The 20325-nt window shown below is 41.9% G+C and overlaps 1 protein-coding gene across 4 annotated transcripts in view; it reads right to left on the bottom strand.

Moving 5' to 3' along the window:
* Nucleotides 1-19639, bottom strand: part of LOC132383157 (transcription intermediary factor 1-beta-like) — a 122988-nt gene extending 103349 nt beyond the window's left edge. For 2 of the 4 annotated variants that reach the window (XM_059954023.1, XM_059954024.1), the window contains exon 1: nucleotides 19241-19639. In XM_059954023.1, the coding sequence (XP_059810006.1) occupies nucleotides 19241-19523 (283 nt within the window). In that variant the 5' untranslated portion in view covers nucleotides 19524-19639. Of the gene's footprint in view, nucleotides 1-9464; nucleotides 10144-19240 lie in introns of those variants that run through there. The other 2 variants (XM_059954025.1, XM_059954026.1) reach the window with 1 other exon arrangement.
* Nucleotides 19640-20325: the final 686 nt, after the last annotated feature.

Raw genomic sequence — 20325 nt, 5'->3', positions numbered from 1 at the left:
GTTTTAGGATGCAAAAAAAAAAGTAGCTTCGGTAAAATAATAACACTGGAGAAAATAATGCCACTGAAAGCTCGTGCATTGTTACCACCAGGAAAGAAGTACAGAAGCCTGAAGGCACACATTCAGCAATTCAGGAACAGTTACTTCCCCTCTGCCACACAATTCCTAAATGGAGATTGAACCCATAAATGCTATTCATTATTTCAGCTTTTGAAATACTACTTTTAAATTAACTATACACACACTTACTGTAATCCATTTACTTATTTTCTACACTTATCATGCATTGCATTGCAGTGCTGCCACTAAGTTAACAAATTTCACTACATGTCAGTGATATTAAACTGATTCTGATAATGATGTCCTGTAGCTATAGAAATTGTAATTGTTATCACCCGAAATTTCAGATTCTGGAACATTTCCATTTATATTAACGGTAAATATAAAACTACTAATTAACCAAGGGAGAGGGAAAACAAGAAATTACAGATCAGTTAGCCCATGTGAGAGGCAGGAAAAATGCCCAACATGCATTAATGGAGTGGAATTCTTGTTTGACAAATCTTAATTTTTTTCTGAGATTTCAATAGTGGAAATCAGTGGATATTGAGAACCTGAGTATACAGAGTCATATGCCATATTAAAGAAAATTACAGCATATAGGTTTGGGGTCAATTGGAAAGGTAAATAATTAACATTAGAAAATATACAGTCAATGGCAGGACCTTAGCAATGTTGAACAACATTGGGGTCCAAACCATAGCTATATGAAGGTGGCTACATGGATTGAAGAGTGGTAAAGATGCTTGCCTTTATTAGTCAAGGCATTGAGTTCAATAGTCTGGATGCTACATTGCAGCTTTATAAAACTCTGGTTTGGGCATATCTGCAATAATTCATTCAATTCTGGTTGCCCTGTTAAGGCATTTTAGCACCTATAACAAATATCTTCAGCCACCAATCTTAAAATCTGAACAGATATTGTAGATTAAATTTAAAATGCAGCTCTGAACAATGCCCTGAATCACAGACCAGCCAATGGTGGTTAAAATTCAATTAGATGTCTGTGAGTGCTTTTTTTGCTGGGGGGGGAGGGGGTATTGTCTTGCTGATGCTTACGTGCGGGGGGGGACTTCGGGGTTCTCATGTTTAACTGTTATCCATTCTTCGGGGCACCTCTGTCTTCATGGATGTTTTGTGAAGAAAAAGCATTTCAGGATGTATATTGCATACATTTCTCTGACATTAAATTGGACCTTTGAACCTTTAAAGAGACTACTTCATTTCTACCAGTACTTCTCTCCAGTGACTTTGCAATAACATCTGGGGGCTTGTTCAGGATGCCTTTGCAACCCATTGTCTGGCCAGTGATCTCAGCAGTCTAAGTAAGTGAGTATTTTTAAAATTAACACTCACACTTGGACCTGTTAGGGTCAGCAGCTATGGGATTGTTAGGTATCACAAACACTGCGGAGAACTGACTGGTAGATGTAAAAGTTGTGAGTGTGTGCATTACATACATTTATGTTCGAGACTAAACTTTGTGTTATTTTGGTGAGATGGGGCCACCAGTTGCAAAGGGTGGTTACTGAAGGTTCGGGATGCCAGTGGAGGCATGTGGTGGTTCCAAGAATGGTATTTTTAGCATACATGCTTTGCAAGTGTGTGTCCCTTAGTGTAACAGATGCAAATGAATATACCAGGCATCATGAGTTTAGACGCACACAAGCAGCAGACTGCGAAGGACATACTCTGAAGTTTTAAGCGTGTGCGCTTTAAATGATGCTGTAGTGTGGGAATTATTGTGCAGATATTTCAGGGAGAGGTTCTACTCAGATATGTCTGTCAGGATGTCACCTATTGAGGTCAAATAACGACAGGTCAAGACTTCTCATGACTTGAACAAGCTCTTGACCTTGATTACAAGCATCCATAAGCCCTTCACCCCCAGAGGGAGAGTTGAGCATTTTGTCAGAGCTGCCCTCACTTAAGGTCACCTGCAGGAATGCAGAATTCCAGCGCAAGTCAAAAAACAGGTTGAAACTCACCAGATGCATCCCAAAGATATACCTGTGTTGGTAAAAGAGAAGTGCCCAAGGAACTTATTAATAACTCATTTCCTTCTACCTTAGGCCATGAACTTATCAATCACCCCTGATGTGGACGCTTTCTAGAGGTCCAAGATCCGTATGCTCCACGACCGCTGGATTAAGTGTATAAATGTAGGAGGGGACTATGTTGAAAAATAAATGGGCTAGGTTTTCTGAAATTGACTCAGTCTACCTTGGGCTACAAACTTATCAATCACCCCTTGTATATGCCTTGCACCCATATCCCTCTAAGCCATGTACCTATCTAAGTGATGGGCAATATCACTAATATTAAATGATATTGTTGAAATTGCCCCAACCATTTCCTCTGGCAGCTCATTCAAAATACACACCATCCTCTGCATGATTTATTTGTCCCTCAGATCCCTCTTAAATACCTCTCTCCTCAGCCAAAATCTCTGTCCTCTTACCTGGGGAATTACCACCCACCTGATCGAAATCTCTCATAATTTTGGGGTGGCACGGTAGCATAGTGATTAGCACAATGCTTTACAGTACAGGTGACATGGGCTCAAATCCCGCCCACAGAATGAAGACAGAGCCTGGCTAACCTCTCCATATAACTCAAGCCCTCCGGTTCTGGCAACATCCTCATAAATCTTTTCAGCAAAAAAAATAATTTCCTGCCCAGCACCAGAAGTTTGAAATTTCACTGCTCATTTCTGGTTACACCTGTTTAGTACTTCTCTATAATCTGTTGTTTGAAGTTGAATGTTTAAATCTAATCAATAAAATGCAGCAACTTTGTATGCATTATCACTCTTGCTCAATTCCCTAAATACTGGATATGTTTTCTCTCTCACTGCAGTAAATACTGATTACACAGTGTAATCTTACCGCTATCTAGCATTATTTCCTGTTTCATACAATAGTGAAGCAGTTCTTTGGATTTACAATACACTGTTCAATAAAATACTGATTCACAGAATGCTTGAATCATGATCCACGACTGTTATAAAAATAACATTCTAGCTCATTCCATTCTTCCACCCTCTCCCCAGATCTGTACAAATGTTTTCCTTTTACTCACCTAGCTCATTAACAAACGTTTCAAATGCATCTTCCTCTTTTCCCCTTTGCACCACTTTTAACAGATGTTTAAGTGTATAGCACAGTACAGGCCATCTGGCCCACAACGTTGGCCAACTATTTAACCTACTCCAAGATCAATCTAATGCTTCCCTCCCACATAACCCTCCATTTCTCTTTCATTCATGTGACTATGAGTGTCTCTAATGCATGTCTTTACCGCCTTTGCTGGAAGCACATTTCATACAACCACCAATCTCCACGTAAAAGAACACACCTTTGATATCCGCCCTATACTTGCTTCCAATCACCTTAAAATTAAGCCCTTTCACATTAGCCATTTCCATTTTGAAAAAAGGTCCTGGCTGTCCACTCTATCAATGTTACATATCATCTTATACACCTCTATCAAGTCATCTCTCATTCTCCTTTGGTCCAAAAGACAAAAGCTCTAGCTCACTCAGTTTTCCTCATAAAACATGCTCTCTAATCTAGGCAGCCCCTTGGGAAATCTCCTTTGCACCCTCTCTGAAGCTTTCACATCATTCCCATAATGCAGAAACTAGGACTGAACACCATATTTAATTCTAAAGTCCTCAATCTTGACAGCAAGCAAATTACATCAACTGCTCTCTAAAGATCCTTATACAATGGATTCCGGTTAATTGGGACACATTAGGACCAGTGCATTTAGGCACAAAAGTAAGTGGCCGATTTAAATCTAATTCAGAACAAGTTAGAAGACTATAGATACTATTATCAGACTACAAATTCGGTCCTAATTGTTATCAACGGAGGAATTCATCCAGTGTATCTGTATGCTGCTGTGTTGTTTTGATTGACTGCAAATGAACAAATTCAGTGCAGACACCTCATGCAGATAATGGACTGCCTTTATACAATATTTTCAACGACTGTATCCATGTTTTCACTGTAACATTCAAAATGCTGTCAATACCTTTAAACCCTTTGTAGGTTCCTAACTTGTTGAAACAGTGAAATCATTTCTGACATCTCCAAGTCTGAATGCCTGAAACTGCTGTAAGCAAAACAGTTCTAAATTGTCCTACTGCTTATTTCTCACCAACCAGTGACAAATATCAGTTCAATTTAACCATGATGCAGTGTCTTATGACCACATAAGTGTCCTATCCCAAATAAGCATCTGACTGTCCCGATTAACCAATGGGTCAATGAACCTGAATCCACTGTCTGGATCATTTCTGGCAGTCCCTCCAATTCTCTATTTCACTATCAAAAACTTCGTCACCACTGAGACACAATATGTCATTCACTAATTACTGCTGACTTTCTCTAAGATTGCAGAATTCCTGAGATACTATTAACGAGAATGAATTGCATTTATTTTTATACTTCTCTAAAAAGCCCTTCACTTTGAACAGTCACTGAATGTTTCCATAGACTTGCATTGGGTACTATAGTATGAAGTCTATGCTCATTACTCAATGACCACAATGGCAACAAACGTTTCTCACCAATTATTTCTTAAACATCTGCTTATTTATCTAATAAACATTTAAATGTGTTTTTTTTTAAAACAAACACAGCCTGGCCGTAATCTCTGCAACTACCACAATGATGACCAATCTAAATACACTTCCCTAACTTATGCATGGACAATCTTGAGGATCATCACCTTGTCATGGTAGAGAGGCTTGTGAGTTCCTTAGTTCCAAGAATGATGCTGCCTGCAGCTTAACTCCTGGTAGGGTCACCCATGACAGTAAATTCAAGAGAGGTCCTAAACAAAGAGCAATCCAACCAAGACACTGACATCACAGGAAACATCCTCTCCATATCCACTCTATCAAGGCCTTTTATCATTCAATGTTTCGATAAGGTCACCCCTCTTTCTTCTGAACTCTAGTGAATACAGGACCAGAGCCAACAAGCGCTCTTCATACGACAAGGTGTGATCCACACGAATCATTTTCGTGAACCTCTCCGAATTCAGCACATCTTTTCTAAGATAATGGGCCCACAACTGCTCACAATACTCCAAGTGAGGTCTCATCAATGTTTTAAAAATTACATCCGTGCTTTTATATTCTAGCCCTCTTAAAATAAATGTTAACATTGCATGTGCCTTCTGTACCAGACTCAATATGCAAGTTAACCTTTTGGGAATTCTGCACAAGGACTCCCAAATCGGTTTGCGTCTGTTTTTTGTTTTTTTCCCCTCCATTTAGAAAAAAGTCCATCCTTTCACTTCTTCTACCAAAGTGTATGACTGCACACTTCTTGACAAAGTATTCCATCTGCCATTTCTTTGCCCATTATCCTAATCTGTCCGACCTTCTGTAGCCTCTCTAGTTCCTCAGAACTACCTGCCCTTCCACCATTCTTCATATCATCTGCAAACTTCATAACAGAGCCATCAATTCCCTCAACCAAATCATTAACATGTAATGTAAAAAGAATCCGTCCCAACACAGACCCTGTGGAACACCACAAGTCTCCAGCAGCCAACCAGAAAAGGTTCCCTTTATTCCCACTCTTTGCCTCCTACCAATAAGCCACTGCTTTATCCATTCAAGGATCTTTCCTGTAATACACATAACTTGTTAAGCAGCCTCACATGCGACACCTTGTCAAAGGCCTTCTAAAAGTACAAATACAACTCTCCTTTGTCTATCCTGCTTGCTATTTCTTCAAAAAGTTCCAATAGATTTGTCAGCAAGATTTTCCCTTGAGGAAACCATGCCGACTATAGTCTATTTTATCATGTGCCTCCAAGTACCCCGAGACCTCATCCTTAATAATCGACTCCAACTCCTCCCAACAACTGAGATCAGACTAACTGACCTATAGTTTCCTTTCTTCTACTCCTCTCCGTTCTTGAAGAGCGGAGTGACACTTGCAACTTTCCAGTATCGAGGAACCATTCCACAATCTAGTGATTCTAGAAAGTTCATTACAAATGCCTCCACAATCTCTTCAGCCACCTCTTTCAGAACCCTGGGGTATAAATCATCTGGTCCAGGTGACTTATCTACCTTCAGACCTTTAAATTTCCCAAGAACCTTTAATGGTAAACACACACTTCATAACCTTCCACAACGAAGACTAATACAAAATACTTCATTCACCGTTTCACTGCCCCAATTACTACCTCTCCAGCATTGTTTTGCAGTGATCTGATATACACACTCAGCTCTCCTTTGCACTTTATGTATTTGAAGAAACTTTTAGTATCTTCTTTAACATTACTGGCTAGCTTACATTTGTATCACATCTTTACCTTCTTGATGATTTTTTTAGTTGCTTTCTGTTGGTTTTTAAAAGCTTCCCAATCTTCTAACTTCCCACTATTTTTAGTCTATTATATTGTCGCTCGTTGGCTTTTATATTGGCTTTGACTTCACTTGTTCACCATGGCTGTGTCATCTTTCCTTCAGAATACTTATTCTTCTTTGGGATGTATATATCCAGAAATTCCAGACATTGCTGCTCTGCCGTCATCCCTGCTGGTGTTCTTTTCCAATCAATTCTGGCCAACTTCTCTCTCATGCCTCTGTAATTCCCTTTTCTCCACTGTAATACTGATACATCTGAGTTTAGTTTCTCCTTCTCAAACTTCAGGGAGAATTTGATCATATTATGATCACTTTCCCCTCGGGGTTCTTTTACCTTAAGCTCTCTAATCAATTCTGGTTTATTGCACAACACTCAATTCAGAATAGCTGATCCCCTAGTGCAGGGGTCGGCAACCCACGGCTCTTTCATCTCTGTGCTGCGGCTCCCTGTGGCTTTGGAAAATAAATGATTTAATTAAAATGTATTTTATGTTAGTTTGTTAGTTTTTGAAATGTAATTCGAAATTTGAAGATTATGGTGATCTTGTACAATCTAAATAAAACGTTGTGGCGACCCATTTCCTGGCACATCCGAACCGGCTCACAATTAGCCAGCGTTCCGGCTAAGGGAGATAGCCTACGGGGGTTTGTGAGTATGTGTCTTCTGGAGCATCCGCGCCCACGGGGGGGGGGGGTTGAGGGAGGCTTAAAAGCAAGGCTGTTTAGTTTGAATAAAGTTATCTTTGACTGCAGTTTACCGACTCCGTGTCGTTATTTTAGCGCTACGTGTAGCACATCGCTACATGTTTTTTTTATATCGCTATTAATATACGTCACCACTGCCAATGCCTGACACCTGCCAGTGCACGATTTCTTTTAATTTTTCGATCCAAGGTAGGCTAACTATGGAGTAACCTTCAACCCAACGTCTTTTTTTCGGAGTTCAAAATGTTTTTGTTGCATGCAGAAATGTAATTTCGTTTTCTCTGCAGGAATTCATCGATTTCATAAATGCAATACATTATAGTTTGTTTATACATAGCATAAAGGCAAAAAAAAACGTTGTATGCAATGTTATTTCATTTTAAATGTCAAACAGGTTTTGCGGCTCCCAGTGTTTTCTTTTCTGTGGGAAACGGGTCCATATTGGCTCTTTCAGTGGTAAAGGTTGCCGACCCCTGCCCTAGTGAGTCCAGCACCAACCTGATTTTCCCATATATACCTGCATATTGAAATCCCCCATGACTATTATAACATTGCCCTTTTGGCATACACTTTCTCTCTCCTGTTGTAATTTGTAAACCACATTCTTATTGCTGCTTGGGGGTCTGTATACAACTCCCAAGGTCTTTTTACCCTTGCAGTTCCTCAGCTCCATCCACAACGATTCAACACCTTCCAATTCTATGACACCACTTTCTAATGATTTGATTTCATTTTTTTTAAACCAACAAAGCCACACCGCCTCCTCTGCCTTCCTGCCAGTCCGTTCGATACAATGTGCATCATTGGACATTATAGCTAGGAACTTAATCTTTTCATTAGGACTGAGTACACCATTTAAACAATCATAGTCTAGGTTCTAAAAAGTATGTGAACCTCTGGGGTAATTCCTTCTACAAAAGTTACTTGGAGTCAGATGTTCTAATCATTGAATACTGAAGGAATTGAAAAAGAACCAAAGGGTAACAGCAAAATAACTGCAGAAATCTCCAGAACTTAGAAGTCTCTGTTCATGTGTCCACTCAAAGAAAAACACTGAACAAGAATGGTGTTCATGGATGGACACCATGGAGGAAACCACTGATCTCCAAAAGAAAACATTGCGTCTCAGGTCTGCAAAGGACCAGCTAGATGTCCCACACTTCTGGGACAATGTTCTGTGGACAAATGAAACAGGTTAAACTTTTTGGCAGAAATGCACACTGCTAACTTTGAAAGAAATAGGGCACTGCACACCAACATCAAAACCTTGTCCCATCTGTGAAGCATGGCAGAGGGAGTATTGTAGTTTGGGGCTGCTTTGCTGCCTCACGACCTGAAGAAGGCTGTTCATGCAGGGTATCCCAGAAATATTGATAAACTGAAACAATTTTCTTTGGAGGAATGGTCTAAAATTCCTCCTTGCCATCGTGCAAGTCTGGTCAACAGCTACAGGAAACGTTTACCATAACATATAACCATATAACAATCACAGCACAAAAACTGGCCATCTCGGTCCTCCTAGTCCGTGCCGAACTCTTAATCTCACCTAGTCCCACCTACCCGCACTCAGCCCATAACCCTCCACTCCTTTCCTGTCCATATACCTATCCAATTTTACCTTAAATGACACAACTGAACTGGCCTCTGCTACTTCTACAGGAAGCTCATTCCACACAGCTATCACTCTCTGAGTAAAGAAATACCCCTTTGTGTTTCCCTTAAACTTTTGCCCCCTAACTCTCAAATCATGTCCTCAATGTTTGGTGGAGGTTACTGCTGCTAAAGGAAGTTTTACCAGTTATTAAATATGAGGGTTCACATAATTTTTCCCAGCCTGGACTGTGAATGATTAAACAACGTATTCAATAAAGATGTGAAAAGTATAATTGTTTATGTGTTATTAGTTTAGGCAGATTGTGTTTGTGTATTGTGACTTAGATGAAGATTAAACCACATTTTATGTGTAATTAATTCTGAAAACCAGGTAACTGCCAAGGTAACACAAACTTTTTCTTGCAACTGTACATACACCCTATCCTCATTATATGCGGGGACTGTTCCTTGCAGTCGATGCATAATGTGAAAACACATAATGTGAATAATTATTTAAATGGAGAAAACAGGGATACATTCCAGAGGGCTTCCTAAATATGTTTTATCTGTAATTTTTTCACATTTTCATACCAATACGACACAAAAGCAGTACCACAAGGCAACATCCGTATTATATTTAATCAATTTAAGGTAATATTTAATGTAATAAATCATAGAATGTTAACATACTAGGGTGTACAGTACTCACCAACAGTGGCAGGTGTGTTCGCTCAGAGAGATGAATGATTGTTGTGGTGTCGGGCAGCTTGACATGGACAAGGTGGATGGTCGTGGCTGTTAGGATCATATCAAGGGGTGAAGGAAGTCACAGAACTCTTTAGAACTGCCGGCAGCAGGAGATGTCACTGGTTTGAAGAAAGTGGTGAGGGTTGTTGCTTGGCAACATTTTGTTTTTTCAGCATAAATTTGCTTGTAGGGAAGAAGGGTTGATGGCAGGGAACGACTGAAATGCTGACTCCATTCTAAACTTGGGTCTGCGTCCATTGCCATTTGAGTCAAGTGTTCTGATTTCCACCATTCTCTCACCCTTGGTAAACTCCCGGGATTTTCAAAATCGGCTGTTGCTTGCAGCATCTGAGAGACAGTTCGCCATAAAAAAATACGTGTTGAATGTGGATCACACCTTGGTCAAGTGGTTGAATCAGCGACGTTATGTTAAGCAGCAGGAAACGCACTGTTAGGATGTATGCTGTCCAAATGTTTAGGATGGGCTGGCACATTGTCAAGCAACAGAGCAACATTAAAGGCAAGATTCTGTTCCCAGCAGTAGCATCCCAGAGCTGTGTTACCTTCACCTGTTGCAGCGCTGTTTATAATTTCCAACGTTTTTTCAAGTGTTAAATCGGTTCTCTGCCACTCGACTGATGGCCCAGGACATGACATTGGACACTTAGGAGGCATAGGTAAATATTTCAAGCACAAATCACTGCACCATAGGTAAAACCAACAAAAGTTTAAGAGCGCAACATCGCACATCCACACCTTGCCAAAACCAATGCGAGACTGGCGAGAGTGAGATTGTGAGGCACGCGCACGTGACTTGTACTGGCGGGAAAACAGTGCTCCTCACATATCTGTGAGTTTTGGACGCATATAAGGAGACGTTGCCAGAAATAGGTTCCTCGCATAACTGTGAGTCCGCATTGTCAGAAGACGTATATAACGAGGACAGGGTGTACATCAAAGCCTCCCATCTCTGTTAGCCCCTAGTCATAGAACACTACAGCACAAAAACAGGCCTTCAGCCCAACTAGTCCATGCCGAACTATTAATCTGCCTAGGTCCACTGACCTGCACACGGACCATAGCCCTCCATACCCCTCCCAAACCTCTCTTAAATCTTGAAATTGAACCCACATCCATCACTTTCAGTGGCAGCTTGTTTCACAACCTCACCATCTTCTGAGTGAAGAATTCCACCTCATGTTCCCATTAAACATTTTGCCTCTAACTCTTAGCCCATTCCATTCTAGTCTCACCCAACATCAGCAGAAAAAAACTGCTTGCATTCACAACTATATTCCTCACAAGTTTGTATACTTCTATCAAATCCCCCCTCAAGATCTAGGGCAAGTCAGTCGAATAATGCATTATGGATAGATATCTAGGCAATGGAACACCAAACAGAATAGAAGATATCAGGGTAGTGGGAACTTTACATTAAAAAGGGATATCAAGACAATAAGGCACTGTCCAGTATGGAGGGATATCTGGGCAATGGGACACCCTCCATTATAGTGAGATGTTATGACATAGGACACTATTCACTACTTGGAGCTAGAGGGAAATGGGGTGCGGTCTATTCCAGAGAGATGTAAGTGCAAAGGTACACCCATCAGTATAGAGATAATGCCCCAGCAGGGATGCAAGGGCAGCAGTACAATCTGCAGTATAGAGAGATAACAGAGCAATGGAAGACCCGCCAGTATAGTGAGATATCTGAGCAATGGGACAGTACAGAGATATCGCAGGGCAATGGGAAATGCACCAGTACAGACACACATCAGGGCAAAGTACACTCTTCATTAAGGAGATATCAGAGCAATGGGACACTCTCTAGTATAATACGATAGCAGGAGTCAGTGGATTTTCCACCAGTATTGAGACATATCATGGCAATAGGACACATTCCACTATAAAGAGATAACAGGGAAATTGAGAGATCAATACAAAGAGGCCCTCGCCAGAATGCTCCACCAGAATTACAAGGGCAGTGGGGCAACCTCCAGCAGAAAGAGATATCATGGCAATGGAATACCCACCAGTATAGAGAGATGTCAGGGCTGTGGGACAACCCCCAGCATGGAGAACAAACAGCGCAATGGGACACTCACCTATATAGGCAGATAATAGGGCAAAGGGACACTTTCCAGTCAAGAAGGATATCATGACAATGTGCATTCTCCAGTACAAAGAGATAACAGAGCAACATAACACTCTCCAGAATTGCGGGATATCATGTCAATGTCCACACTCAATTATAGTGGCCATACAGTGATACTGTCCAGTAGAGAGGGATATTAGGGTAATTGAAGATTCTCCACTATAAGAGAAATCAGCAAACTGGGATATCCACATGTTTAGAAGTACAAGGGCAATGAGACACGAACCAAAGAGAGAGAGGTCAGGACAACAGGATAATGGGATATCAAGGCAAAGGTACACCCCACAGCATAGAGCGACAACAGGACACCCACCTGTACAAAGCCATATCAGGGTAATGAGAGACTCTCCAATGTAAAGAGATACAAGGGCAGTGGAATACTCATCAGTATAGACACAGAGCAGGTCACCTACCAGGAAAGAGAGACATCAGGAAAATTGAATTCTCCCATTATAGCGAGACTTCATGGCAATAGGATAGTCTCTAGTACATCAGGACCATTTGACATTCAGCAGTATGATGAGGTATCAGCACAACGGGACACCAACTAGTAGAGAGGGATATCAGGGCAATGGAATACCAGTCAGTAAAGAACTGGGTTTCTCAACCGGGATTCCGTGAGAGATTGCGATTTTTTTTTAAAAACATTCCGTTTTGAACTTCATGCAATGCTCTCTCTTGATGATCCTACCTACCTGTGATGCCATTTTTAAGGAATTGCTGATCTGTTTTCTTAGACTCCTCAGTTCTTCACCATGTAAGACCTATCCTGGTTTGCCCTCCAAAACTGCAACACCTCATACTTGTCTGCTTTAAATTCCATCTGCCATTTTTCCAGCTAGCCCAGATACTGCTGTAAGCTTTGATAGCCTTCCTCGTTGTCCACTGCACCCTGATCTTGATGTAATCCACAAATTTCCTGATCCAGCTTACCACATTACCATCCAGACTGTTGATATGGATGACAAAAAGCAATGGACCCAAAAAGGAGCCCTGTGGCACACCACTAATCACAAGCCACCAAGTCAGGAGAATCAACTATTCACTATTGACTTCTCCCACGAAGAAAATGAATATTCCAACTTCCAACCTCATCCTGAATGCCAAGTGACGAACCTTCTTGACCAACCTTCCATGATGGACCTTGCTAAATTCCACATAGATAACATCCACTATCTTGTCATCATCAACTTTCCTTAGAATTTCCTCAAAAAACTCAACAACAGTTAGACAACTTTCCAATCCTAGCCACAATGATTATTCCTAATCAAACCCTGTATATCCAGGATATCCTTCGAATTCCTTCCAATAATTTTCCCACTACTGATGTCAGGCTCACCAGCCTACAATTTCCCAGGTTACTCATAGAACCTTTCTTAAACCATGGAACATTAACTATCTTCCAATCCTCTGGCACCTCACTTGCAGCTACGGATATTTTTTTTAATATATCAGCTAAGGCCCCTGAAATTTCTGCACTAGCCTCCCACAAGGTCCAGGGGAACATCTTGTCAAAACCTGGGGATTTATCCACCCTAATTTGCCTCAAGACAGCAAACATCACCTGCTCTATAATCTATAAATAGTCCATGATTTCACTGCTATTTTGCCTCACTTCTCTGTCCATCTCCCAAGTAAATACAGATGCAAAAACTCCATTTAAAATCTCCCCCAACTCTTTTGGCTCCATGCACAGATGACCATTTTGAATCTTTTTAAACATTGTACAATTTGTATGCATGTACCACACACATATATGCATGTATGTAATTAGAGATGCAACGCAGATCAGACCTTTTATTTCTCCCACTTCTGCGATCTTTCTTCTAAAAATTGTCACCTTGTTCTTGCCTGCTTTCTCTTTGAATGCTGCTTCAAGTAATTTTTTCATTGCACCTGTGCCTATATGCAACTGTGCATATGTCAACAAACTTTACTTTCATTTTGACTTCGTATGAAATTAATGGTCATGCATCTGTTCATTTTAACATTCCCTCTATTTCTACCAAGGTCTACTAACCTTATCATTTTGGCCACATTTTCATGCATCACAGGAGACCATTTACCCTGTGTGTTTGTACTCTTCTTCAAATTGGTTCCAGTATACATATCTGGTTCCAGATCAGAAATATCTGAAAATCAGTTCGATTAACTAAGCCTTTATGAGGGGTTAACTAGACCTTAGATACTTTATGGTATTAACAGGAAAGCAAATAGTATAAATAGAAGTTCAAAAGGACCCAAAAATAAGTTGTTTTAAAAAAGCAAAGCTATTAACTGCAAATTATTTACTTTAAATTGACCTGAGCTGTTTCTTACTTTAATGCAGCTGTTATTAAAGCTAACACTATCTATAAAGATAGTGCCAAGAAGCATCTATTTAAAAAGTATTTGCTGAATTAGCAAAACTTTGTACTGTGTTGAGTCTTGATGCAATGGAGGCATTTCAATGTACATGTGATAAATAAAGCTGATCTTTAATTTATTGAGATTACACATAAACATTGCGACACTCAGCACAAATCAACCAATATCCCCAGGTGTCCTGCAAATGGAGGAGCATCTCACCATCAGGTCTGAACTGAGTATTTCTCATCAGTCAGGACTAATGGATAAAAGAGATAGTAAGAGATTTGAAAGTGGAAAAGGGAGGGGGAGACCTGAAATGACAGGAGAAGACAGGAGGGGAAGGGAAGAAGCTAAGAGCTCTGAAGTTGATTAGCAAAGTGTATACGAGGCTGAAGAAGGGGGAGTATCATAGGACGGAAGGCCTTGGAAGAAAGAAAGTGATAGAGGAGCACCAGAGGAAGATGGAGAACAGACAAGGAGTTATTGTGAAAAGGTAAGAGAGAGAATTAAATAAAAAATAGGGATGGGATAAGAAGGGGAAGAGGGGCATTAACGGAAGTTAGAGAAACCAATGTTCATGCCATCAGGTTGGAGACTACCCAGATGGAATATAAAGTGCTGTTCCTCCAACCCGAGTGTGGCTTCATCTCGACAGTAGAGGAGGCCATGGATTGACAAATCGGCATGGGAATGGGACATGGAATTAAAATGTGCGGCCACTAGGAGATCCTGCTTCCTCTAGCGGACAGAGCACAGGTGTTCAGCGAAACTGTCTCCCAGTCTGCGTCGGGTCTCACCAATATACTGAAGGCCATTTGCCAATCAACTTCCCAACTCTTAGCTTTATCCCTCCCACTCCTGTCTTCGCCTATCATTTCAGGTCCCCCCCCCTCCCCCTTTCAAGTCTCTTACTACCTCTTTTTTCCGTTAGCCCTGACGAAGGGTATCAACCCGAAACGTTTACTGTACTTCTTCCTATAGATGCTGCCTGGCCTACTGCGTTCCACCAGCATTTTGTGTGTTGCCTGAAATTCCAACATCTACAAATTTCCTCGTGTTTACTTATTCTTCATCAGTGTTTACAACCCGGAGATAGCTGATGTTGTACCTGTATTTAAAGGTTGAAAAATAATGGGAAACTGCAGGCCAGTGAACCTAGGATCAGTGGTAAATTCCAGGAGATTTGAGGGAACAGGAGTTACTGGCACTACAGCAGATAGTGAGGTCAGCTGAGAAGATCATTGGGGTCTCTCTTCCCACCATCACAGTAATTTTACACCACACAGTGCATCTGCAAAGCAAACAGCATTATGAAGGACCCCATGCACCCCTCATAAAAACTCTTCTCCCTCCTGCCATCCGGGAAAAGGCACCAAAGCATTTGGGCTCTCACGACCAGACTATGTAACAGTTTCCTTCCCCAAGCTATCAGACTCCTCAATACCTAGAGTCTGGACTGACACCAACTTACTGCCCTCTACAATGCCTATTGTCTTGTTTATTATTTATTGCAATGCCTGCACTGTTTTGTTCACTTTATGCAGTCCTGGGTAGATCTGTAGTCTAGTGCAGCTTTTTTTTGGTGTTGGTTATGTAGTTCAGTGTAGTTTTTGTATTGTTTCATGTAGCACCATGGTCCTGAAAAACTTTGTCTCGTTTTTACTGTGTACTGTACCAGCAGTTATGGTCGAAATGACGTTAAAAAGTGACTTGACTTGTAAGGGCAAGGACTGATACAGGTTAGTCAACATGACTTCCTGAGAAATCAGATGAAATAATGAAAAGGAATGCAAGGGCAGTACAGTGACATTGTCTACATGGACTTTAGCAAGAACTCTGACATGGCTCCATGCATTAGTTCAGAAGATTAGATCACAGGATCCAGGTTGAGCTAGCAAAGTGGATTAAAAAAACTGGCTACATGAAACAAGTCAGAACGTGGTAGTAGAGGGTTGCTTATCAAATTGAAAACTTGTGACCAGTGGTGTCCCGTAGGGACTGGGATCCACTATTGCTTGTCACCAGCATTAATGATCTGGATGAGAATGTAAGTGACATTATTAGTAGGCTTGCAAATACACAATTAGTGCTGGTGCAGTAGATAGACAAGAGGGTATACTACGATTACAACAAGAACTACGTCATCTGGGGAAGTGCCAAGGAACAGCAGATGGATTTTAATTCAGACATGTGTAAGATATTGTAATCGGTAAGTTAAGCACAGCAGGACTTGTACAATAAATGGCAGGGCCCTGAAAAGTGTTGTAGAATGGAGATACTATTCAGGTGAATAGTTTCCTCAAAGTGGAGACAGAGACAGGGTGTATTCAGGGTATTGAGAAGACAGCTGGGACATCATGTTACATCTGTAAAAGTTTTTGGTAAGATCACACTTGGAGTAATGTGTACAGTTCACATATACTGTCTATCTATGCCTCTCATAATCTTATTTATCTCCCCGCAGCCTCTGCCACTCCAGTGAAGACCACTCAAGTTTGTCCAACCTGCTATAATGAGAATGCATAAGAACTGTACAAGACAGTAAGCAACAGTTAGATGTTTTGCTGTATTAAGCATTAAAACAGGCAAGAAATCCTACTTCAACCGACAACCTTTAATGCTTTGAGATGTACTTTCTGAGAAACTGAAACTGCTTTCACCATCCTCAGTAAATATCCTACAGAAAACTGCTTTGTGTAGTTCCTACTTCTCTGCTGGCCAGAAATCACTCCTGTTTTCACCGAGAAGTCTGCTGTGATAAGCAATAAGAACCCTGTCTTGTACTTACAGAGGTACCTTAACATGATATCTTTTATCCACATATCTCTTGCATGTTCCACTGACTGGAATTACCTCAGTTCTCTAAATCTCCACAAGTTATACTGGTGCCAATGCACTTTCACGTCCTTTGAGATGATCATTGTATCCACAGATCTCTCAGAAATAGCTGGTGTTAGCAATCACTCACTTACTGAAAGCTCTGTACAATCAATATCACTCATGCAAGCAGAGTACAACGAAGCATGAGAATGTGATGAAAGGACAATGAAAAATGTAAGCATCCAAAGAAATTTCCTCTAAAAGTTGAAGCATGATGAAAAGTTTGTATTAAAATTACTTGCATTTTTGCAGTGCAAGAGCCACTGTGGACGAAGCGGCTCCTAGTGCCTTTAAAGCCAGGCGTCAGAAGCTTGCATTGTTCCTGCATGCCTGTTCTTCCCTCCCTCCCCCCAGCCACCTACTATTCAATCCATTGAATGTGACTGAGCAAGGGTAGCTTTCAAATGAATGATGCCGTCAGTAAATTTGCAATCCTGCAAGCTCTCAGTGTGGCCTGGCTGGCAACATTTGGAGGCAAAATAGTACGGTCAAGACCTACTCTAAGACATTTAGCTTGTACACAACAGAGGAAAAGCATTGCCGTCTTTAAGTGCCACCTTTCAGAGAAAGGCAGTCATCCCTCTCAGGTAGATGCAAGGCATCTCATCACCATTTTGAAAAGCAACCGTCACTTATCCCTGATTCTGGTTGTCTACCCAAAATCACTTAGTTCTTTGAGAGAGGTTGATCTGCATAAATTGGCTGCCTACATCACACAACATAACAACATTGACAAGATTTCATAAGTACTGTGAGAGGCTGTAAAGCACTTTTTGACAGGAAAGAGAATTAAAACACAGAAATCATTCTTTCAATTCTCCGCCGACAAGTAGCTCAATTAAAGCTGATTGAGCTTTCCAAAAACTATCTAATAATACATATTCATCCGGTCCTTACAAACTATCGCACTCCATCCCTAGCAGTTTACATTTCGATGGCAAAAAACAACTGCTCCATCCAACAAGTTGAACAGAATCCTAGATTTCCAGGCCCAACATGATAGCGGCACCAGAAGGACTGTTGCAGATAGAGGCAGCAGCTCACCACCACCTGCAGGACGTTCAATAACTGCTTGCTTCGCCAAAATGCCCAGATCCCAGAAAATGAATAAAGAAATAGGATATATCCAGCATACCACTGGGAAATATTTTACTCATTTCATTTGGGATTAACGCAAACAAGAATGAACAGCAAGTTTTCAGAACAAATCAGCAATCTGTAAGAACATAGAACACAAGAGCAAAACTAGGCGAATCAGTACATCAAGTCTGTTCCGAATCTGCCAAAATAGTGATGATGTTACTGAATGGATGTTACCCTGCACTTGAATTAGAAACAGAATCAGATCCTTCCCATGCAGTTTACTGCAACTAACTCTGACAACACATTTGGAAAGTAATTGTGTTACTGTTCATGATGAAACAAGACCCTCTACAATTCATTCAGTGAGCAAACAAAAAATTTCCCTACAGAACCCAACATGTGAACATATAACCAAAGCATCCAGCGCAGCCTCAAAGCGGCAACTTCATTCTTACTTCCTAGTCTGAACGCTGCTTCTTGAACCCTAATCCTAAAAATTCCCTTTTTCCACAGATACTCAATTTTAGACTTACCCTATTTTCTAATCATCACTCCTCCTCAACATGTCGTCCACCCAATACAAACTTGCAGTATTCCACGAAATTAAAGCAAGGCTGCTGACGCATATTTCCCCTTCCACCCATGCAGGTAACATGGGATACTGGGCTCGATTTCAGACCACCCATCTACATTCTTCTACTACAGAAATTTGCTGAACATCCCGCTCTCAAACTTCAGAACCTCCTCACAGTGAACTCTAGCAACCTTTTCACTCCATCATTTGTACGAATGCCACACCATCGGACCAGACTGACCATTTATTCTCTCGTCAACTCATTCCAACGTGCGCATTATTCTAACTACCACCATAAAAATCCAGTCGCTCATGCCTATTTCCAACATTCCTCCATCAGTACTGCCTCACAGATCCATGGCATTCCCTCTTATCCTCCCCACACAATTTGCGGCATCCCTCAAACTCGCTTGCTGTCCCACGCCCCTGTCTTCTCTTCCTCACCCCGCAATCGCTCTCCCTATCAACAAGCCCACATCACAACCCCTGCTCCCCTTACGCACCCGACTCTCCGGCAATACCCTCCTCACTCATACACGGCCACTCAAATTCCATCAACCCAGTCCTCGTCCGGCCAGATGTACCATTCTCCTTCAGCACATTTGCGCCCCCCTCCAAATCACGTCGTCCACTGCCCCGATCTGATCGCACTCTCCCCGGGTCCCTGCTCTCCTCTCTCCAGCCCAGGCCTTACCTTCAGCCTGCGGGCTAGAGCCCGCATTGACCGCGCCATGCAGGCATCCCTTGCACACCGAGTGCAGGCAGGGGAGCAGGCGGGGCTGGCGCTCCCGCAGCCAGCCTTTGCACACGCCGCAGCGCTCCAGCAGGCTCGGGCTCGGCTCTACCAGCCTCACTGCGTCAGGATCGGCATCGGGGCCCGGCGGCGGCGGCGGCGGCCAGTCCGCCCCCCTCCCGGGGCTCGACTCCCCGCTGCCCCCGCACGCCAGCAGGTCAGCAGGCGCGGCTACAGCGTCCATGGCGCGGCTCCCCCGCTGCTCAGTCCCCGCGCTCCGGCCCTCGGCCGCTCAGCAGCGCTCCGCTCCATTGTACTCGACAGCCATCACCTCCGCTCAGCAGCGCAGCCCACTCTCGCGAGAGCTCGGCGACTCCGAGAGGCGGGGCCCCCATTACCTCACTCGTGACATCTTACATAAGACTACGTCAGGCTCCCTGATGAAGGGTCTCAAAGTTCAAAGTAAGTTATCAAAGTACATATACAACCCTGAGATTCATTTTCTGTGGGCATACTCAATAAATCTATTGAATAATACCCAAAATAGAATCAATAAAAAAACCGCAAAACTACGACGTTTAACCAGAATGAAAATACAAAACGAAGAAACAATAATAATAAATAAATAAGCATTAAGTATCGAGAATATGATCGAGTCTTTGAAAGTGAGTCCTTTGGTTGAGGGAACGTTTCAATGAGGTTATTGGGTAATATAATTCACAGCCACCGACATTGGGTTGGGGTTTGTCTTTAAGAGGGGATCTAACGTGATGACGCAATTACGTACAGGACTTTTATCGCGCTTTGTGTTTAGTTTTTTGATGTTCAATAGCGGATTTCCCTAAAGATGAAACGTCAACGTCGTTTCCACTATTTTTTGTAGGTTTTTTTCGTTCCGTACCAGCCAATCAATATATTCTCCACTACACATCCATAGAAGTTTGTCAACGTGTTGGATGTCGTGCCAATGCTCCGTAAACTCCAAAGAAAGTAGAGCCGTTGTTGTGCTTTCTTTGTAATTCCACTTACATGCCAGGCCTAGGACA

The sequence above is a fragment of the Hypanus sabinus genome, chromosome 29 (genome assembly GCF_030144855.1).
Source record: "Hypanus sabinus isolate sHypSab1 chromosome 29, sHypSab1.hap1, whole genome shotgun sequence".
In the NCBI taxonomy this organism is placed as follows: domain Eukaryota; kingdom Metazoa; phylum Chordata; class Chondrichthyes; order Myliobatiformes; family Dasyatidae; genus Hypanus; species Hypanus sabinus.
The sequence above is the reverse complement of the archived record's forward strand: the minus strand, read 5'-3'. Positions and strand labels throughout refer to the sequence as shown.